General features: G+C 43.2%; 1 protein-coding gene across 1 annotated transcript in view; it reads right to left on the bottom strand.

Annotated features, from left to right (window-relative positions):
* Positions 1–23,932, bottom strand: part of PARD6G (par-6 family cell polarity regulator gamma) — a 77,276-nt gene that overhangs the window by 28,725 nt on the left and 24,619 nt on the right. Inside the window, 2 exon segments of the mRNA XM_005906837.2 lie at positions 7,937–8,104; positions 8,107–8,158. Of these exon segments, the coding sequence (XP_005906899.2) occupies positions 7,937–8,104; positions 8,107–8,158 (220 nt within the window).

Below are 23,932 nucleotides of genomic sequence, written 5' to 3'. Positions count from 1 at the left end.
GAGTCTGCTGCTTTGTGTTTAGACAGATTTTTACAAACAGAAATCCTACTCACACTGGCAGCTTGACAACCAGGATTATCAGCTCAAACATGAAAAGAAAGCCCCAACCGTGCTTCTGTTTTGGGGCCTTATTTCCCGTCAGACTGGAAATCCTTGAGCTCATGCTCACTGAAGAACCAGCTTAAATACACGTGTTAATTGTCGCAAACGACCCACTCGGACCAGAAAGGAAAACAACACCGTGACCACATTCAGCCCCACGACCCTCCGGCCCCTGTGGAAGCACGCTGCTTCAGCAGGTACCGGCCCTTTGCACCGCCTCTCCCCTGGAGCCCTGTCCTGAAGGTCCCCCGGGGAGACCTGGCTGGGAGGGGCTCCCTGAACTCGGGGTGCGGTCAGGCTGGACTCTCGGAGTCCCCCGTGGCCCCAGGTGGTGCTGTCTTAGCCGAGGGCAGCCCCTCACCCCACAGCGCTGCTAGATCCTTGCTGGCCTCGCTGCAGCCTTCAGGAGGGTCAATTCAAAGCTCACGAGTTTTCATGCCACATAAGAACAGTCTTCCAAGGTGTGTTTTAAAAGACCCAATTCAAATGTCATTTTAATGCCCTGCTAAAGAGAGGCCCACTGGCATAAATACACTTTAGTTAAAAATATGCCTTTTAATCCAGCAAGAGCCTGAATAATAATAAATAAATACCAATTTAATTAATACCAATTAATCCTGAATCTGACATGTATATAAAAGGTACAACACAGTTTACTATAGTGAAAAATGGGAACAGTGTAAATTAATATGGGATTAGTCAGAGTTTGTTACATTCATACAATTGCTATGTCTGTTAAAAAGATTGTAAATACTATATAATCTACAAGGAGTCAAAAATGTGATGCTAGACTAAAATAATCTCTGTAGTATGTGCATTATGACCCTGTTTATATAAAACTGTATCCAACGAGTTGTATCTACACCAAGGGGTCTGGAGGCGCCTCACCAAACTACTGACAGTGGTCGTCTCAGGCTGGTGGAGTTATTTCCATGTTGCTTGAATTTTCTTTTACAAATATGTTATAAATAGTAAAAAAAATTTAAACGTTTCTTTTTAAATTAATTAATTTTTGGTTGACCTGGGCCTTTGTTGCTGTGCAAGGGCTTTCTGTAGTTGTGGCGAGCTCGGGCTACTCTTCGCTGCTGCACAGACTTCTCATTATGGTGGTGTCTCTTGCGGAGCACAGGCTTGAGGTGCTCGGACTTCGGGAGTTGCAGCCCAGGGGCTCAGAAGCTGTGGCTCGCAGGCTCGAGGGCACAGGCTCAGAAGCTGTGTCACACGGGCTTTAGTTGCCTGTGGCATCTGGGATCTTCCTGAACCAGGTATTGAACCTGTGTCCCCTACGTTGGCAGGTGGATTCTTATACTGGACCACCAGGGACGTCCCAGAAAAAAGCAAAACAAAACATTTTTTAAAACAAATGTTTTACAGAGGATTTAATGACCTAGGATATGTTTGTGATGTGTAAAGATTTTTAAAAGAATCCAAATTATTAATATACTATGGGCTTAAAAGCATTGAAAAGTATATATGACTAGCAAGTAAATAATAAAGGAGCAGATTCCAATTCCATCTGTGTAAACGCTCACTGTTTATACACAAGGTGTCTGTGGGGTGGTCAGAGAACAGGCTTAGGCAGCTGTGTCTCCCCTCCCTCCCAAAGGCCCAACTGGAGGAGAGGCTGCAGTGACATGGATGGAGGGAGCGCGTCCAGGAGATGGGGCGGCCCTGGCTGTCTGACGGCGCCTCCAGAGTGGCCAGCCTCCCCAGGACAAGCCCTGGACTCTTCTGGACGGTGCGTGGCTCGGGCTCTGTTTGCTTTTTAATGAGCTGCGTCAGTACATTCTCTCCCACATCCACTCCCACTCCAGGGTGAACACGGGGTTCAGGCGTTTTGTTTTCTGCATGTTCCCATGGTAGAGCAGTGGGAGAATTTTTGTCCTTTTTTATAATTAGAAAATAAAAGGAAATTCTCCAAACATGTAAACGTCCAGAAATCAGTGACAAAAAAGTAAATGTGTCTTGTGAAACATCTCCCATAGAAGAGGGTGTTTACCTGCAGGTTCTATGCCTGTTCCGAAAAGTGTGGGCACAGAGAGGAAGTGAATTCAGTGAAATTACATCTTTACCCTACCCTTAACACACAGCCTCAAAACCTTAGGCAGTATCTTAGGAAACAGAATAAAATGAGGAAAAAAATACAGAAATTCAGTGTGGGAACTTAAAAGGTTACATCCACTGAATGCTTTCTGCTCAGCAGTGAACCCCTAACTCCAAAACCAAACACACCTCCTGCTACTTAACGCAGAACCCAAGAAAAGCATTTATAAAGCAGAAATTATAGATTCTGCCAGTATCTGTAACCAAATTTGCAACCAACTTATTTTGAAGAACACCCCTTAATTACTTTTTCTGGCAACTCACTTAAGTGACATCACAAGCAAATACCCTTACCTCCCTACCCTACCCCCAATCATGCAGTTTCTGATAACCAAAAAAGTTTTAAAATGTATCTTCCTCATTCTAGGAACCCAAAAGAATGCCAGAATGCCAAGAACAGTTAACAGACACATGCAAATGACCCATATTTATGTTTATTTTAAAAGTAAATAGTTGCTGAGAGTCCTCTAATTATGCTGGGAATCTTTTGGTATACTTAAGTCATCAAGCCTCCCCTGGCACTGTAGGAGGCCCCTTACCCCAGGGGCAGAGAGCCACTGAGATTCCATTAGGGCCCCTCCTCTGGTCGTGGTCTGGGGCCTGAAGGGTACAGGCCCATCTCATAGATGATAAGAACACAGGGGTCGATAGTACTGGGAGGTTTTATTTTGTGGGTAAGTGGTGACAAGTGAGTATCTGTACTTCCTGTTTATTCTGCTGAAAATAGAGACACTCCCAGTGCCTTTGCTGGTCTCCTCCTGCATTCCCTCCGCCTTGGGCCAGTCTCCCGATGTTCTCACAGGCCCGGGGAGGACAGGAGTGTGTGTGTGTGTGTGTGTGGCAGCGGGGGGGGGGTGGGGCGGGTGGGTGGGGTGGAGTGTGCCGGGAGGGAGCAGATTTTGACCAGATTTGGATTCCTCCACTGTGAGTACTTAATTCTGGGGACTGCTGTTCTTAAGTGGGCAAAGCATTAAAGTGAAAGGTACAGTGACATCTCTTACCCTTCCAAGGGGAAAACCTGCACAGCTTGTAACAGTAGACAGCCCTGGGCGGAGGAGGGATAGTGTAGTATGTGCAGAAGGACAGGAACCTGCAGATGTGAAGGCTATGGGCGTGGGTTTGATCCCTGGTCAGTGAGCTAGATCCCAGGGGCCACAAATAAGAGTTCCCACGCTGCAACTAAATGTCCTGCATGTTACAACTGAGATGCGGCACAAAGGTACATTTATATCTTAGAAAAGACACATGCCACTGAGTAAAAGACAACCCTCAGAACAGGAAGACATATTTGCAAATAATGTGTCTGAATGAGGGATTAATATCCAGATAAATAGAGAACCAAAACTCCACAACCGGAAACAAACCACCCAGTGCAAAATGAGCAAAAGACTTGAATAGATATCTCTCCAAAGAAGGCATATGAATGATGATTAAGCAAGTGAAAAGATGCTCAACATCACTAATAATGGGAAACACTAATCAAAACTACAGTGAGCTATCAGCTCATATCCATCAGGATGGCTATTACCCCCAAACCAGAAAACAGGTGTTGGTGTGCGTGTGGAGAAACCGGAACCCCTACCCCCTGTTGGTGGGAATGTAAAATGGAACAACCACTGTGAAAAACAGTATGGGGCTTCCTCAAAAAAATAAAAAATACAGTTACCATTCCACTTCTAGGTTCATACTTGGGAATTGAAAGCAGGGTCTCGAAGAGCTTTTTGTCTCTCATGTTCACAGCAGCATTATTCACAATAGCTTAACATGGAAGAAACCTACGTGTTCATCAATGGATGAGTGGAAAAGCAAAATGTGGTAGCCATAGAATGTACTATTATTCAGCCTTAAAGGAACAGTAAATTGTGACATAGGTTACAGCATGGATGAAGCTTGGAGGACATTTTGCTCAGTCACTGAAATAAGCCAGTACAAAAGGACAAATACTGTCTAATATCGCTTATATGAGGTACTCAAGAGTTGTCAAAATCATAGAGGCAAAAAGTGGTGGTTGCCAGGTTTGAGGGAGGGGAGATGGGGAGTCAGTGTTTAACAGGTAGAGTGATTCAGTTTTATGAGAAGAAGTTACCGGGGCGGATGGTGGTGGGTGCTGCACGACAGCAGGAGCATATTTAATTAGCCAGTGAGCTGAACACTTACATGGTCCCAACACGAAACTATTCTTTTTATAATTGTGTTTGTTTATCTGGCTGTGCTGAGTCTCCATGGCTGTGCTGGCTTTTCTCTAGTTACGGAGATGGAGGGCTACTCGCTCGTTGTGGTGCACAGACTTCTCATTGTGGTGGCTTCTCTGGTCGTGGCCCCCAGGTTCTAGGCACAGGCTCTGTAGTTACGGCACCTGGACTTGGGGACTCTGTGGCATGTGGGATCTTCCCGATCCGGGATCCAACCTGTGTCTCCTGCATTGGCAGGTGGATTCTTTACCACTGAGTCAACAGGGAAGCCCCTACACTGCTAAATTTTATATGTATTTGAATACATTAAAAAAAAAAAAAAAAAATGTGGAAAATGTGGCACTAAATAGACCGTGGAAAGCACACAGTTCACAGTGTGAGCTGAAACAGGCAGGCAGAGCAGCGCCTACTCTGCCTCGGTGGGAACGTGCGTTGGCAACCTGTGCGCGTCTGCAGACAGCCGTGAAAGTGCTGCTACAGATAAACTGGTCACAAACAGAACCCGGTGGATCGTGCGTGGAGCCGTACAACACAGGCCGGTTTCATCCACGAGGCCTTGCTTCCCAGCTGTACTGCAGGCTGGACCCCAGCGCTTCACTCCTTCTTATGGCTGAATAAAACCTTGGTGGGCAGATACACCGCATTTCGTTTATCTGTTCATCCACCATCAATGTACAGAAATTTATGAAGTAGATGACAGAGCGGGTGTGGTTACCGTAAAATCACAGAAATAGCATTTCTGTGACCCAAAGCTCAGAGCCCATGCTGTGGGAAAGGACGTGGGGTTGGAGAGTTCCCTCCAGGACTCTCAGGCCCGTCCATTCCCAGGAAGGACAGCCCCGTCACAGGGCTGGTGGGCCTTTCCTGAGCACGGCGGGCATCAGGGTGGTGCTGCTTCCCGCCTGCCGTCCAGAGAAGCGCAGCTGTTGCCCGGCAACAGCGATAGTATCGAGGGGCCAGGCTTCCTACACAGCGGGAACATTCTTCTCTTGAAGCCTGACAACAACCCGAGGTGGGCTCCCCCATAGAACCGGTGAGAACGGTAGGCTCAGGGGCCACCAGGCCGTGATAGACTAGTGCTGGGGGGAGGGGGGAGCAGGGGGGAGAGCCCCCTGCAGTCAGGGTCCCTGAGAGAGTGCTGGGGGGCCGGGGTGAGCGCCCCCTGCAGTCAGGGGCCCTGAGAGAGTGCTGGGGGGCAGGGCAGGGGTGAGCACCCCCTGCAGTCAGGGTCCCTGAGAGAGTGCTGGGGGAGGCGGGGGTGAATGCCCCATGAAGTCAGGGTCCCTGAGAGTGCTGGGGAGTCGGGGGTGAGCACCCCTGATATCAGGGTCTCTGAGAGAGTGCTGGGGGGGGGGTGAGCACCCCTTGCAGTCAGGGTCCCTGAGAGAGTGCTGGGGGGCGGGGGTGAGCGCCCCCTGCTGTCAGGGTCCCTGAGAGAGTGCTGGGGAGGGGGCGGGGGTGAGCACCCCTGATATCAGGGTCTCTGAGAGAGTGCTTGGGGGGCGGGAGTGAGTGCCCCTGCAGTCAGGGTTCCTGAGAGTGCTGGGGGGGGGGGGCGGGAGTGAGCACCCCCTGAAGTCAGGGTCCCTGAGAGAGTGCTGGGGGTCGGGGGTGAGCGCCCCCTGCGGTCACGGAACAGAAAGGCAGCGGCTGGAGGCGAAGCCCCAGCGCTGGAAATGCTTACAAAAAGGTTAGAGCCCTGAGGCAGCTGGTTAATCTTCGGGCCACTTCTGTGAGGCCAGGGAAAAAGCAAAAAGTACAAAGGACAGGACGCGGGGCCTGAGGCCGCACGCCTGAGCAGCAGAGCCATGTGTGCGGCCCCGCGGGCAGCGTCCCGCCTCGCCTGGTCTGCCAACGGCACAGGTGTGTCACGAGGGCGCCAGTGGTGCCTCCCACCCCACTGCACGTGCCAGCGGCACAGAGACCCGTTTCTCACACACGCGCACGGCTTCACACCCACGCCTCACTTTCTGCACCTTGGGAGGTGACGCCACAACCTGGGATGGCCGGCAGAGCTGTGGACGTGGGATCTGGACAACACACCAGCCCTGGGAGCAACTGACGACACAACACGGAGAAGCCAGAATAAAGAGACGAGAGGATGGCGGGGATGCAGGCTAGTGGAGATCAGGCCTGGCTGAGAGGGTCGAAGGAGAACAGGCACCCAGATGTGAGGGGCAGTTGGTGCAGGTGTAGCCACACAGGAGGGGCCGTGGAGGGCCCGAAGCCCCGGCGACTGCACCGGAGCGCCCGCGCCCGCCCCACCCCAGTCACCGTGAGGAAGTGGCAGCTGTGTTGACTTTTCGGGACCAGCAGCAGGACACACTGGCTCAGCCAGGGCCGCAGATGCAGCGCTTCTGATCTGGTGCCAGAGAACCAGATCGAGGTGAGGTCAGCGGCCACCCTGCGGGCCCTCCTCCACGTCCCCTCCAACACCGCACACAGGAGGCCCTGGCCGATGCTCAGCGCGCTCTGCATGTGTGGCCCCCTCGCCACAGGACAACTGGTGGCGAGCGATGTAAGAACACCGTCAGTCAAGCAGGGACTCAAGTGGAGGAGAGAGAACCAGGTCTCCGGCCCCATGCCAGCAGCTCTGGGCTCCGCGTCTGGGCCTTCCGCCCGCACACTGCTGCTGCTTCCGGTGGGAAGAGCCCACAGCCCCAGGGACTAAGGCCAGTCTCCCTCCTCCCCAGACGGCAGAGTCCGCAGCAGAGAACACTGTGAGAGGTGCCCCCGCCCACCACACTGCTCCCCCAGGGCGGCGCAGAGGCCCCTCAGGGAAGGAGGGACAGTCACCCCACGGGAATTGGAAAGAGCCCTTTCCCCACGCCAGGCCTCCCCTGCTAGTGTCCTTCTCTCCAGGATGGTATTTAGAATTGTTAAGGTTCTCCCAAGTCCAGAGACAAGAAAACAAGTCTAATGTGCAGCTTTGAGGAGTAAATCCACCGGAATGCCCCCACCTCAGTCATTAACCTGTGTTAGCGATTTATTTTCACATAAAGTTATACTGCTGTTACAGGCCTTCAGAGCTAAAAACCAACCAAAGTTATAATCTAAAGTTTACATTTTTTCCCAACCCTAAAAAGACAGTGGAAAACATATACTAACAACCTTTACTTTAATTCTTGGGTTACTGGCTAATGACTCCGGTTAAAATACTGAAAATATCAATGTCATTTTCTCTCAGTATTTAAAAATCATGAGTCAACACAATTTCAGGTGGAAAATGCAGTTTAAATATTATTAAGAATGTTTTCTAAGAAATTAATGTTGACCAAACAGATCTTAATTTCTTTAGTCTCTCATCAAAGGCTAGAAAACAGAGTAAGTGGGATGGGTGGAGGGGATATATATATATAATTTGTGTTGTTGTACGGCAGGAACCACACAGCATTGTAAAGCAATTTTCCTCCAATTAAAAAATAAATAAAAAAAAGAAATCAGAATAACATGGTTCTGAAATGACAGACGAAACTGGAAGGTGTATTTATTTTTTAAATGAGCGCCAAGCAGGAGCATGGGCTCAGTCTCTTGAGTACCTCGTTTCTGGATGAAAACCCTGAGCAGGGGGTTTGCGCTGGAGACGGCCTTGCAGAAGTTGTCATCGTTGTTGATGGGCAGCAGGTCGCCATGCACGTCTGCATAGCCAATGGTCACCTCGGTGTTGGCGATGTGGTGGGTGTGCACGACGAGCTTGTAGAAGTCTTGAACCTCCCGGGCTTCTGGCGGTCCAGAGAGAACCTTCGGAACTCGGCTCCAAACTAGGAGGAAACAGATAGTGGGCGTGTGAACAGCAGGGACCAGCATCGGAGAAGAGGCGTCATGACCGGGCCTCCCGGAGGCCTGGACATGGCTGCATCAGCACCCCAGTCCTCGTGGAGCTTCGAGAGAAGGGAGACGGCAGTGTGGGGGAACAGTTCATGCGCGTGGACCCCTGTCCTGCGGACCCCAGGAGAGGTGCGCAGCTCAGGCTGTAGGGTGGGGGCCCCTCCCTCACTGGGGACCCTGGAGCATCCCCAGGCTGGGCCACACTGTCTGCACAGCCCCTGACAGCCATCAGACACTCAGAGGCGTGAGTGAAGCAAAGGCCAGCTGCAACTTCTGAACTCTCCCCTAAGGGGAATGGGAAGTCCTGGGCAGTTTTAATATTAAGGAAGGAAATGACTGGATATGATTTGCATTTTAAAAACACCAAATGGCTGCACTTCAAAAGGATCAGAAGTGGCAGCAAAATTGAAAGAAGAAAAGAACCTGGTGAAAACCAAGCTTCACAAACCTCTGGGAGGCAGGAGCATGGGTTCTGGCTAAAAAGACAGAGCAGGTCCCTTTAAAAAAGATGCAGCTCGGCCCTGCTCTGGGAAACAGCCGGGCCCACCTCTTTCCTGTCAGCCCCTGGCTCAGGCTCAAATGCCCACAGCGTTGCCTGCAGACCTCCAGGCCACCTGCTAGGCGTACCCTAGGTCACCTCCCGCAGGCTGACCTGTCCAGCGATCTAAGGACACCGCCTGTTTGTTTGGCCTGAGGCCGCTGGATTAGGACACGCTGTTGTTCCTCACTTGGCAAAAGGGAACTTTATTCATCAGGCAGGACAGACTTTGTGCTCTTCTATATAACTGAAAACTAATTACATTGGTTCCAAAAAACACAAAAATGAAATGTCTAATGTTTACATAAAACTAACAGTTACATCACCTAGACATGTCAACTACAAGGGCAATGCAACTCAAACCATGCAGGTGTGAGTGGCTCTAAAATTTGGGGAGGCATCAGTCATGGAGGACCTCCGAGTTCTGGAACTGGCTAATTTGGAATGCAGCCCAAGAATGTGCATTTTTCACAAGTTCCCAGGAGAAGCTGATGCTGCTGGTCTGGGAATCACGCAGATAAAACCACTGACTTAAAGGGAATATCACCAGACCTCAACTTACACAGATCTCTGAGAAACAGTCTCAGATCCCATTTCCCTTTTAAAAAGCAAAGGAAAACACTATTCTTCATTGCCCCTGGAATAAAAAACTTCAAGTTTGGGAAAAGCCACCTTCAGTGGCTAATTAAAGTAAAGCCTGCTCCACACTCTAAGGTCCAGAGGCGCGCTCTCCTCCATCCCCTTGCCCTCTCCCCGTTACTTCTCAATATTTTCTCCAAGCACGCTCACATGAGCAGGCTGCCAGGCTGCCAGGGAGCGAGGCACACCCCCTCTTACACACAGGGAGACATCCTAGGCTGGCAAAACTTTTCAAGACACGAGATCAAGCAGACAACACAAGTTTAATGTGATTTCTTTCATAATCAGTTATCCAGTCACGTCATGATGTTTATTTCAGTAACAGTCACCCGTCATCTTTCCTGTTTGATATTTCACATATGCTAATTTCCAGAGCAATTAGTTTTTATCAACACTTGCCTCATTTTCACTAAACTAAAACTCTGCTCCTATCAAGCAGTAACTACCATTTCCTGGCTCCCTGACCCTGCAACCACCGCTGTGCTTTTGCTTTTTCTCTCTCTCTACGTATGTATAGATTTCTCTCTCTCTACATATGTATAGATTTCTCTCTCTATATATATATATGTATATGCATATAATTCATTATCAGATACATGATTTGTAAACCTCTCCTCCCATTCTGTCTTTTACTCTGTGGTGCTGGGAGGGAAAGATAAACTTTTGATACAGTTGTGTAACTTACTTCCTAACCTAGGCCAGGCACAGTAATGCAAGTTTTTCTTAAAACTTTCCTTGAAATTGGTAGCTGTTTTACAGGTTGACTATGGAATAATGTAACAGACGAAGGGGTGAAGCTCAGCGGCTACCCTTTCATGAGTCCTGCTGTGGAGACACTGTCCACAGTGAGATACTGAATACGTTAGGATGTGAGTCTCCAGTGAATTTCAATTTTGGTTCAGTATTCCATAGGGATCCCTCTCCCCTAATGCTGTGGTCTTCACATGTGACATATCCCATCAAGAATTTTGGAAAAACCTACTAGTATAAAAGGGATAATACACCTTTAAGTTGGCATCTAAATTTTTCATAATAAAAATAAATAGTTGCAAAGGATATAATTTCCAGCTGTGCTGTGCTTAGTCCTCAGTCGTGTCTGACTTGTTATGACCCCATGGACTGTAGCCCGCCATGCTTCTCTGTCCAAGGGATTCTCCAGGCAAGAATACTGGACTGAGTTGCCATGCCCTCCTCCAGGGGACCTTCGTAACCCAGGGATAGAACTCAGGTCTCCCGCATTGCAGGTGGATTCTTTACTGTTTGAGCCACGAGGGAAGCCCTAATTTCCAGCAAGCTGTAAATATTTTATTTAAAAATAAATATTTTATCATATGATCTTTTAAATATAGTCAATGAAATCTAAATGCCATAGTCATTTGATACTACCATCATGCATTTTAAAATAGAATGAACGAGCTCTTTTATAACAATCAAAAAATCCAACAAGGTTGTTTCTCTTTGATCTCTGGTTTCCATTGCACTGCCCCAGAAGAATTTAATCCTGATATATATATATATTTTTTCTCAGTTCATATAATTCATTGCAGTTAGCACACAGTTTAAAAATTCACCAACACACCAATAGTACAAAACTAAACAGCAGTATAAATTATTCCCCCCTCAGGAAAATAAAACATACTATGATTGTCAAAGCTAGATGTCAGTCTAAGTTTTAGGACAAAGGAAGAATATGAAACTAATAAAAGGAAAAAGCAATCACTCACAATGACCACAAAAAGAAAATCCAAAAGAAAGTCCGTTTTCTCACAGACATTGATTGTCTTCTCTAAATTAATAAAAATTATCTTAACATAAACTGTACTTTAAAAAAAACTAGAAACTCTTCAAGTAACTAAAGATAATGCTCCAAGGCCATTTTCACAGCTTTTTTTTGTTTGTTTGCTTTAAATGCCTATACAGCCAAAGTAACACACATTTGACCAAATATGTCCAAAGCAACACACAATGGAGTTTTCCATTCAGTATTTTAAGCACAAAAATAGGCTATGCTTACAGTAGTTAAGGCGATCAAATTTTAAACAAAAGCAATTAAAAAAAAAAGGGAAAAACAGTAAACGTTTTCCATGCTACTCCCATAGACCTTATTTGTAAGTGCTAATCCTGATATTTTATCCTAATAATTTATGCTTGGTTACCCTATCACTCTCCTCTACAACAAAATTAGATAAATTGAAGTTAAACATTACCCTTGAGGCTAAGTCTCTCTTTGTGAAAATATTTCAAAGTTGTTTCTATTGGGAATAGAGTTTTAGTTTTGAAAAATGGAAAGTGTTCTGGAGTAGATGCACTACAATGTGAATGTAACTAACACTACTAAACTGTACACGGGCTTCCCTGTGGCTCAGCTGGTAAAGAATCTGCCCGCAACGCGGGAGACCTGGGTTCTATCCTTGGGTGGGGAAGATACCCTGGAGAAGGGAAAGGCTACCCACTCCAGTAGTCTTGCCTGGAGAATTCCATGGACAGAGGGGCTTGGCCGACTACAGTCCATGGGGTTGCAGAGAGTCGACGTGATTGAGTGACTTTCACTTCACTTCACTTCAAACTATATGCTACAAAGTGGCTGAGATAGTAAATTTTATGCATGTGTATTTTATCACATTTATAAATCAAGTAATGTAAAAAAATAGATTTTTACAGTAAAAAAATTTCTAGATTGAGTCTTTGCAATTATTAAATCAAATTGGAACATAGTTATAAGATTTGACAAATGATTATTAGCCTTCCAAAGTAAACATTTAAAAAGTCTTTAGTTTAATGAGAAGTATCGATTGCTGAACGTGGCACGGCTTGCACTGATTCTTCCGGGGCTTCTCGTCGTCATGGTGTTGGTACTGAGAGGCCTTTCATGTGACAGGAGGAGACAGCAGTGAGAGCTCTGAAGGCACAAAGATGCTCAGCCTGTGAGTCTCACCAAGTCTTATGCCAGAAATATCCATACAGCAGCCTATGATTAGAATTATTTCAAACAGTCCATTAGACGACAATTCAATTAGGACCACATTCAAGTTTGCTGAAAACAGATTTGGAAAATATGTGACTTGGAAGATTTATTGCCCAGTCATTAAAGCCATTCACTTTTTCAATTTCTGGTAATTATACCAAGAATTATATGGCAATGAATTGTGCCAGTTAATTCCTTCATTTAGAGGAAACTTGTCTGATCTGATCTAACGGGAAAGTAAAAATAGAAAATTAAAAAATAAAATGGTTTTGTCATATTGAAGTTGGACCCTTCCCTAACACCATTATAAAAAATTAACTCAAAATGGATCCATGGCCTAAATATAACACATACAACTATAAAATTCTTGGGCAAAAACATAGGGCGAAAGTTTCAGGACACCGGGTTTGGTGATGATTTCTTGATATGACACAAAATGCACAGGTAACAAAATAAAAAACACACTAGAATTCTTAAAAACTTAATTTTATTCATCAGAGGACAATATCCACAGAGTAAAAAGGCTTTGAAAAGTGGTGAGCACAGTCCTACCTTTATTTCAGCAGAATCCTAAGAAGGTCAAGTCCCTTACATAAAATGCTGCAATATTTGAATGTAACCTACACACACTCCACACGCCCATACTTTAAATCAACTCCAGTTCAGTTCAGTTCAGTCATTTAGTCATGTCCGACTCTTTGCAACCCCATGGACTGCAGCACACCCGGCCTCCCTGACCATCACCAACTCCCGAGTTTACTCAAACTCATGTCCATTGAGTCAGTGATTCCATCCAACCATGTCATCCTCTGTTGTGCCCTTCTCCTCCCGCCTTCAATCTTTCCCAGCATCAGGGTCTTTTCAAATGAGTCAGCTCTTCGCATCAGGTGGCTAAAGTATTGAAGTTTCAGCTTCAGCATCAGTCCTTCCAATGAATATTCAGGACTGATTTCCTTGAGGATGCACTGGTTGGATCTCCTTGCAGTCCAAGGGACTCTCAAAAGTCTTCTCCAACACCACAGTTCAAAAGCATCAATTCTTTGGCACTCAGCTTTCTTTATAGTCCAACTCTCACATCCATACATGAAACCATACATACGGTTTTTCCATACTGGAAAAACCATAGCCTTGACTAGATGGACCTTTGTTGACAAAGTAATGTCTCTGCTTTTTAATATGCTGTCTAGGTTGGTCATAACTTTCCTTCCAAGGATCAAGTGTCTTTTAATGTCATGGCTGCAATCACCATCTGCAGTGATTTTGGAGCCCAAAAAAATAAAGTCTAACACTGTTTCCACTGTTTCCCCATCTATTTGCCATGAAGTGATGGGACTGGATGCCATAATCTTCGTTTTCTGAATGTTGAGCTTTAAGCCAATTTTTTCACTCTTCTCTTTCACTTTCATCAAGAGGCTCTTTAGTTCTTCTTTGCTTTATGCCTTAGGGGTGGTGTCATCTGCATTTCTGAGGTTATTGATATTTCTCCAGGCAATCTTGATTCCAGCTTGTGCTTCCTCCAGCCCAGCGTTTCTGATGATGTACGCTGCATATAAGTTAAATAAGCAGGGTGATAATATACAGCCTTGATGTACTCCTTTCCCAATTTGGAACCAGTCTGTTGTTCCATGTCCAGTTCTAATTGTTGCTTCCTGACACGACTGAGCGACTGAACTGAACTGACCTGACCTGCATACAGATTTCTCAGGAGGCAGGTTAGGTGGTCTGGTATTCCCATCTCTTTCAGAATTTTCCACAGTTTGTTGTGATCCACAAGTCAAAGGCTTTGGCATAGTCAATAAAGCAGAAATAGATGTTTTTCTGGAACTCTCTTGCTTTTTTGATGATCCAATGGATGTTGGGAATTTGATCTCTGGTTCCTCTGCCTTTTCTAAAACCAGTTTAAACACCTGGAAGTTCACAGTTCACATACTGTTGAAGCCTGGTTTGGAGAATTTTGAGCATGACTTTACTAGTGTGTGAATGAGTGCAATTGTGCAGTAGTTTGAGCATTCTTTGGCATTGCCTTTCTTTGGGATTGGAATGAAAACACCTTTCCCAGGGCTGTGGCCACTGCTGAGTTTTTCAAATTTGCAGGCATATTGAGTGCAGCACTTTCACAGCATCATCTTTTAGGATTTGAAATAGCTCAGCTGGAATTCCATCACCTCCACTAGCTTTGTGTATTTTGTTCTGTGTATTTAACACAATTTTTCAAAAAGATCTAGGGTTCCTCATCAAACGGGGTAATTCTAGATATGAGTCAAGAAATTTGTATGAGCCTATGAATCTCATCCTTCTAAGAGGCAAGGAATTATCAAAGACTATTAGGGTCATATCAAAAGGACTCAGGAACTAGTTTGAATAATCTCCCAACAGTGGATCATTTGTGTGTTTATCATTGATAAGGATGATAATTTCTGGAAGTTTCCTAGGAACCAACCTACTTTTTTTTTTTTAAGTTATGGCTGTGCTGGGTCTTCGTTACTGTGCAGGCTTTCTCTAGTTGCTGTGAGTGAGGGTTACTCTGTGTTGTGGTGTGTGGGCTTCTCATTGCTTCTCTTGTTGAGAGTATGTGTTCAGTAGTCGTGGTCTACAGGCTCAATTGCTCTGTGGCATGTGGAGTCTTTCTGGACCAGGGATTAAACCCATGTGCCCTGCACTGGCAGATAGATTCTTATCCACTGTACCACCAGGGAAGTCCCAACCTACTATTTTGAAAATAAGTAAATAAAAAGAAAGAATCAAGCATTAATATTTACTGAATTTTACAGCTGACCATACCTGTTATTTCTACAATGCTGCTGCTGTTGCTGCTAAATTGCTTCAGTCGTGTCTGACTCTGTGTGACCCCATAGACGACCTCCTACTAGGCTCCTCTGTCTCTGGGATTCTCCAGGCAAGAACACTGGAGTGGGTTGCCATTTCCTTCTCCAATGCATGAAAGTGAAAAGTCAAAGTGAAGTCGCTCAGTCATGTCCGACTCTTAGTGACCTCATGGACTGCAGCCTACCAGGCTCCTCTGTCCATGGGATTTTCCAGGCAAGAGTACTGGAGTGGGGTGCCATTGCCTTCTCCGTATTCCTACAATAGAATAGTAAAGTGGCAGGGGAGGGTGGAGTTCACTTCTTTAAAATTTTTAGTTATCTCAAATGAAATAAGGAAGTCAGTAAGCAAAAATGAATCAGTCTTTAAATGAAACTCATTTTTATTTCCTTTAAAATATTAAGTAATAAAATGACCATTATAATTTCAAAACAAAGATTTATCTATCTATATCTATCTTATCTATTTTGACACCTTTTCCTTCAGGAAGAAGGGATAGTTCTGACAAGTGCTTGTTGAATGAATAATACCTAGAACTCAATTGCTACAAACATAATATGCTATTGAGTAAACTATGTTTCCGATAAAGTTCTTTTTCACTGAGAAGCCTTTCCTTGGCCAAGAAGCAAAGAGGCAAAAAGAGTGGTAGAAACCCAATAAAGCTAAGAACTTGGGAAACACAAGTTATTTGTTGTCCTAAAAGTTAACCTTGAAGTACTTCTAAAACAGTGGAGTAATGGTCAGCAAAAATCTGCTCCTCCATAAAAGCAATGAGAGCACTGGCAAAGAGAGTAAAAAAATCCAACTTTTTGAGAATTCTGGAAATTAATCAAAGGTTTGCAAGCAACAATGCAAGGTGTGTTTATTCCAGAAAAGCAGCTGAATCTCAGAGTGGCAAGCTTTATGGTGTTTTAACTTCCTGTCCTCTGTTCCTCAGCTTTGGAAACCAGCAGCCTAATAGTTTTACAGGGGGCAGAACTGGTTTGGAGCTCACCTCAGAGCCCCATATGCACAGAGCTGTCATCATTAAACCTGTTTCACAGGTCCCTAGAAAAGCCCTGTTCACAGGGTTTGTCTTTATTTGACTTGAGTCAGAACTCACTTGTTGGGAAAAGCCCTTTCCTCAGGACATTTGTTAAGAACAATCAGCAGCAATTGTTTAATGAATAAAGATTATATGGTACAAGTTTCATTTTTAAATGGAATTTTTACAATGTGATGGAAATTATCTTTTTTTTTTTAAAAAAAAAATCATTATTTATTTGGCTATGTTGGGTCTTAGTTGTAGCATGCTCAGTCTTTGTTGCCGCATGTGGGATCTTGTTCCTGACCAGGGATTGAACCCAGGCCCCCTGCATTGAGAGCTCTGAGTCTTATCCACTGGACCACCAGGGAAATCCCCAGAAATTATCTTTTGTAACTACATTTATTAGGGACTTCCCTGGTGACTCAGATGGTAAAGTGTCTGCCTACAATGCAGGAGACCTGGGTTCAATCCCTGGGTCAGGAAGATCTCCTGGAGAAGGAAAGGGCAACCCACTCCAGTATTCTTGCCTGGAAAATCCCATGGACGGAGGAGCCTGGTAGGCTACAGTCCCTGGGGTAATAAACTACATTTATTACAAGAAAACTTAGATGTAAACTTCAAAATATATTGGCTTCCCTGATAGGTCAGTTGGTAAAGAATCCGCCTGGAATGCAGGAAACCCCAGTTCAATTCCTGGGTCAGGAAGATTCCCTGGAGAAGCAGTAGGCTACTCACTCCAGTATTCTTGGGCTTCCCTTGTGGCTCAGCTGGTAAAGAATATGCCTGCAATGCAGGAGACCTGGGTTCAATCCCTGGAGAAGGAAAAGGCTACCTACTCCAGTATTCTGGTCTGGAGAATTCCATGGACTACAGTCCATGGGGTCACAAAGAATCGGACATGACTGAGCAAATTTCACTTCACTTCACTATACAGGTAATTCTCAAAATTCTTTTCACGGGGTTGTAATGTATGAAGATTACTGCATAGGGCATAGGAATTGCCACAAAAATACCCGAGTTAAGGTACCAGCTAGGACAAAGACAATAAAAAGGAATGCTGGTGATTCTCACCTCTTAGGATGACTACTATCAAAAAACAGAAAACAAGTGTTGGGGAGGATATGGGGAAATGGGAACCTTAGAGCACTGTTGTTAGGGATGTAAACTGATACATCCACTATAGAAAACAGTAGGGAGGTTCCTCAAAAAATTCCCCAACCAGGGATCAAACCCATGCCTCCTACAGTGGAAGCGTATAGCCCTAATGACTAGACTGCAGGGAACTCCTGGAAGTTATTGTTTAATGGGTATGCATGCATGCATGCTAAGTTGCTTCAGTCCTGACTCTTTGTGACTCTATGGACTGTAGCCTTCGAGGGATTCTCCAGGCAAGAATACTGGAGTGCGTTGCCATGCCCTTCTCTAGGGGATCTTCTTGACCCAGGGATCTAACCCGTGTCTCCTGAGGCTCCTGCACTGGCAGACAGATTCTTTACCCCTAGTGCCACCTGGGAAGCCCATAACGAGTATATAGTTTGAGTTTAACAAGATGAAAAGTTATGAGTATAATAGTGTGATGACTGTACAACAATGTGAATGCATTAATACTATTAAACTGTACCCCTAAAATGGCTAAGATGGTAAATTTTACTACAATAGAAAAATAGAGGAACATTTTTGAAATGCTGGGGAATGAGTTGTCCGAAGAAGGCTTTGATAAGCTCTGATATATTCCTGGAAATATATAAGCGCACATACATGTGCAGGACTGTGGGCATGGTCAGGAAAGACCTGAGAATGCTGTAATCTCTCATAGCTGGCTGACTGTGAGATTCTGCAATCAGGAATTGAAGGCTAAAGCAAAGCTGTAAACTGCTGGAGTGCTGAAGATGTACCCTAGTACATACATATAAACCAAAGGACAGGAGACTTATTGGTTCAAATCATTTAAAGATATCTATGTCCAATCATCAGATGACCATTTAAGCTAAATGAGCAGAGCTTCAGTGGTCACATATGAGGAAAAATACACTTTACAGCATTAACCCAGGAGAGTTATTGAACAAACAGTAGGAGCAACCACAAACCTTTGAGGGAACAGTCTGACTTTCAGAGTTATCATATCATATCTGACTTCCAGAGTTACCATATCATATTATTTAAAATATTTGGTTTTCAACAAAATTATAAGATATACAAAGAAATAGTGAAAAAAGCCTAAACAGAGTTAAACACTCAGTGCAAACTGTCCTTGAGCTGGCCCAGAAGTTGCACATACTAGACAAAGATTTTTAGATAAACTATTATAAATACTTACAAATAACTGAAGGATACCGTATACAAAGAACTAAATGAAACCACAAAATGATGTCTCACCAATAGAGAATAATAGAGATGAAAATCTTTTGTTTGAAAAGAAACAAATAGAAATTCTAGAGTTGAAAATTATAACTGAAATGAAAAATTCCCTAATCTCAACAGTAGATTAGACATGGCAGAGAAAGAATCAGCAAACTTGAAGATAGGTCAATTGAGAGTATCCAGTCTAAGAAGCAGAAAAGAAAAAGAAATGAAGGAAAATGAACAGTCTTAGAGATGTACTATCTGTGCCATACTATCAGGCATACCAAAGAACACATCTGGAAGTCCTAGAGGAGAGTGAGAGAAATAAAGGCTAAAGGATATTTGAAGAGACACTGGTCAAAAACTTCCCAGATCTGATGAAAAAGTTTAATTTACATATCTCAAAGTTCAACAAATTATAAGTAGGATAAACTCAGGCCCACATTTAGATGAATTATAGTCAAACTACCAAAATCCAAAGTCAAAGAGAAAATCTTGAAAGCAGCAAGAGAATAACAATTTGTTGTGTACAAATGATCCTCAATAAATAAAATAAATAAATAAATAAAAACAATTGTCTTCTTATCAGAAACCACAGAGGCTAAAATGCTGCAGAATGACATGTTCCAAGTTGTGGGTGGAAAAAAAAAAATCAACCAAGAATTCTATATCCAGCAAAACTATCCTTCAAAATGAAGGCAAAATGAGAGATTCCCAAATAAACAAAAGCTAGGCAAATCTGTCACATGGAACATTCTCCAAGATAGATCCTATTTTAGACCCTAAAACAAGCCTTAATAAATTTGAAAGGACTGAAATAATAAAAAATATGTATAATTCCAACCACAATGGAATGAAATTAGAAATCAACAATGGAGGAAATTGGGGAAATTCACAAATATGAGGAAATTAAACAACACACTCAATAAATAACCAATGGGTTAAAGAATAAATCACAATAGATTAGCAAACACAGAGAGATTAAAGAAAATGAAAACACACCATACAAAAATTTATGTGTCTTGGCTAACACAGTGCTTAGAGGAGATTCACAGCTATAAATAGCCATAGTGAAAGAAAAAAAAAAGATCTCAAAACAATAACCTAAACTACCACCATTCAGTTCAGTTGCTCAATCTGTCCAGCTCTTTGCAACCCCATGGACTGCAGCATGCCAAGCTTCTCTGTCCACCACCAACTCCCAGAGCTTGCTGAAATTCATGTCTATCAAGTCGGTGAAGACATCCAACCATCTTATCCTCTGTCGTCCCCTTCTTCTCCTGCATTCAATTTCCCAGCATCAGGGTCTTTTCAAATGAGTCAGTTCTTCGCATCAGGTGGCTGAAGCTTTGAAGTTTCACCTTCAGCATCAGTCCTTCCAATGAATATTCAGGACTGATTTCTTTGAGGATCAATGGGCTTGATCTCCCTATAGTCCAAGGGACTCTCAAGAGTCTTCTCCTACACCACAGTTCAAAAACAGCAATTCATCAGTGCTCAGCTTTCTTTATAGTCCAACTCTCACATCCATACATGACTATTAGAAAAACCATAGTTTTGAAAACTACCACCATTAGAAACTTTTTAAAAAAGCACAAAAGTAATCCAATTGTAAGTAGAAAGTAAGAAATTATAAAGATTAGAACAGAATGTGATAGAGAATAGAAAAAATATAGAAAATAACAAAAGCAAAAATAGGTTTTTGAAAAGATCAAAGATCAACAAAATTGATAAATTTTAGGTAGGAGGGGTCAAGAAGAAAAGATTTGGAGTACTAAAATCAGGAATGAAAGAGGAAACATTACTATTGAGCTTAAGGAATTAAGAAAGTTGATGTATGGCAAAACCAATACAATATTGTAAAGTAGCCTCCAGTTAAAATAAATAAATTTATATCTAAAAAAAAAGAAGGATCATAAGCATCCTAGTAGTAACAATCATACCTAACACCCAAGAAACTCCTTGAAGAATTGACTGACTCTAAAAATGGTATATAGAACACACAAGATGAGCCTGGGAAATTTTATAATACCAGACAGTAAGAAAAGTGCTAAAAGCAAAATACCTAAGCATGGGGATATGTCAAACAGAAATACGAACCAACTGAAAAAGCTCCCAATTGCTGAAGCTGGTATAATATGAGCAACATAATCAGTAGTGGTACTGGATTAAACTCAGTGTACAAAATAAATGTCCACATGTCCATAATGACATAATAAATGGGTGAACAGTAATTGCGAGAGAATAGACAGATCTATCATGCAGAATAACTCCAAATAATTGATGTAGATACACACCTTCAAGGAGACAGAACATACCCCAGAGCTCATCCCGAATACGGTAAGGAAAGTGAGAGAAAGAATAAGTGGAGAAATGGGGCAAACATTCCCAGCTGTGCCATCAAGGTCAACAGCAATAGTAACGGGTCGTGTTGACAGTGCGCAGTCTTGAAAAGATGTGATGAAAATGGCACTTTACCTCTGTGGTCTTCCTCCCCAAACCAGTACTCTCTGTACAGTAATGAGAAGCCCAACAGGCAAATCTCACTGAAGGACAATCCACAAAAGATAGTGGATTTTTAAGAAGTGACCAACACTTCTTAAAACTGCTCAGGTCCCTGCTTGAGCTGCTATAACAAAATACCATGGACTGGCTAGTTTAAACAATTTTTTTTTCTCACAGTTCTTGAGGTCGGAAAGTCCAAGGTCAAGGTGTTGGCAGATTCGGTGTCTGGTGAGAACTCTCTTCCTGATCTGCTGATGGCTGCCTTCATACTGTGTGTCCTCACATGATGGAGCACTTTTGTGTCTTTTCCTCTGGACATTAATTGCATCACGAGGTCCCCACCCTCATGACCCTAATGTAACCCTAACTAACTCCCAAATGCCATCAAACTGGGGATTAGGGGTTCAACATGTGGATTAAATTCAACATTCAACTTATAGAGGTAATAAAAAACAGCATAATTCTCGTGGTCAAGAGGAACCTAAGGAGATATCACAACAAATATAATGTATACTGTACAGGATTTTGAAACACAAAGCTAAAAAGAATATTAGATGAGAACTAAGGAAAAATAAATATGCATTCCATTGAAATGTATCAATATTTACAGACCTATTATAACACATGTACCATTAGGTTTTATTAACATTAGATAGTAATAACAGAGGAAATTCAATGTGGTATACATATGGAAATTTGCTGTACTATTTTCTCAACTTTTCTATCAATCTAGAGTTGTTCTAAAATTAAAAGTTTCCTTTTTAAAAGTATGACAAAGGAATGCTACTAATAACTGTATGTCAACAAATTTGATAACCAAGGTGGAAAGGATAAATTCCTAGAAATACACAGATTACCAAAACTGACTCAACAAGAAATAGACAACCTGATTAAACTTATTACAAGATATTTAATTAGTAATTTTGAAACTGCCCACAAAGAAAAGCCCATGTCCATATGGCTTCACTAGTGAATTCTAGTAAACATTTACATAAGTAACACCAATTCTTCACAAATCTTCTAAAATGTAAAAGAGGAGGAAGGAACATTTTCCAGCTTATTCTTTGAAGCATTACCCTGTGAAAGCCAGAAAAAGACATTATAGGAAAACTACAAACAAATATCCATTGTAAACAGAGACTCAGAGATTCTCAACAAAATACTAGTAGGCCATTTCCAGTAAAGAACTATACAAAAAGAACAATACATTATGACCAGTGAGATTATCACAGGGATGCAAGATCAGTTTAACACCTGAACATCATGTAGTATATAATAGTAATAAAGAACAAAGCCACATGATCATCTCAGTAGATGTAGAAACAGCATTTGACAAAGAGATGGCTGGATGGCATCACTGGCTCGCAGGACGTGAGTCTGAGTGAACTCCGGGAGTTGGTGATGGACAGGGAGGCCTGGCGTGCTGCGATTCATGGGGTTGCAAAGAGTCGGACATGACTGAGTGACTGAACTGAACTGAACTGAACTGAACACATTTTAATGATCTAAAATACTCAATGAATTAGGAATATAAGGGGACTTCTCCACCCTGATAGAGGGCTTCTATGAAAATCCATAGGTAACCTCTGGAAATTAAAGGAAATGGCAACCCACTCCAGTGTTCTTGCCTGGAGAATCCCAGGGACTGGGGAGCCTGTTGGGCTGCCATCTATGGGGTCGCACAGAATCGGACATGACTGAAGTGACTTAGCAGCAGCAACAGCAACTAAAATTAGAGTCAGGAATGACCTGCAGAGGGAGCTCTCATGCATTACCGCTCACCGTCATTTGCACACACTGATCTTCATATGCACACCCCACAGGAAGAAGCATACCTTGCACTCCCAAACAGGAAGTGACTACATTACTAACCCAAAGGAAGAATTTCTCCTTGCTCAGCAACAGTCCTGCCAGTGAGAAACATCACAGCTCAACCAATGAGAAGCCATCACCAGTCTGAACCTCCACCTTCCTCCAATGAACTTTCACTTAGAACAGACCCTGCAACTTCCCCATTTTCCCCATAAAAGCAGATTCCCTTCCTTTGTTCTCTGAACATGCCTGTGGTTTGCCATAGATTGCATGCTCATAATGCAATTTTTTGCTCTTTCCAAATAAACCCTGAAAGTGTGTTAGTTGCTCAGTCATGTCTGACCTTTTGCAACCCATGGACTGTAGCCCACCAGGGTCCTTTGTCCATGAAATTCTCCAGGCAAGAATACTGGAGTGTGTAGTCATTCCCTTCTCCAGGGGATCTTCTGGACCCAGGGATCAAACCTGGGTCTTCTGCATTACAGGCAGATTGTTTACCATCTGAGCCACGAGGAAGGTCCCAACACCTCATGCTTAATGGTTAATGACAGAGATTTTCACCCTGAGATGTGGAACAAGGAAAGAATTTCCACTTTCACAACTACTGTTTAAACATTGTGCTACAGGTTCTACCCAGGGCACCTAGGGAAGGAAATAAAAGACATCTGGATTGAAAAGGAAGAATTAAAAATATGTCTATCCCCAAATGATACATTCTTACAGGTAGAAAGCTCTAAGGAATCTGCAATAATTACTTATTAGACTGAATAGATGAATTCAGTATGATTGCTGGGTACAGTATCAACACAGGAATATAAATTTTATTACTGTACACTAGCAATGAGCAACTGAAAATGAAATTAAGAAAATTTCATTTATAATAGCATCAGAAAAGATTAAAATATTTAGGAATAAACATAACAAAAGAAGTGAAAGACTCGTACACTGAAAATTACAGTTTACAGAGTATTGTTGAAAAATTAAAGAAGACCTGAATAGTGTGAGCACATATATAGACATGTAAAAAGGACAAAATAAAGTCTTTAATTCATAAA

Source organism: Bos mutus, chromosome 24 (assembly GCF_027580195.1).
Source record: "Bos mutus isolate GX-2022 chromosome 24, NWIPB_WYAK_1.1, whole genome shotgun sequence".
Lineage (NCBI taxonomy): Eukaryota > Metazoa > Chordata > Mammalia > Artiodactyla > Bovidae > Bos > Bos mutus.
Note: the sequence above shows the minus strand (reverse complement) of the source record. Positions and strands in the feature narration are given on the sequence as shown.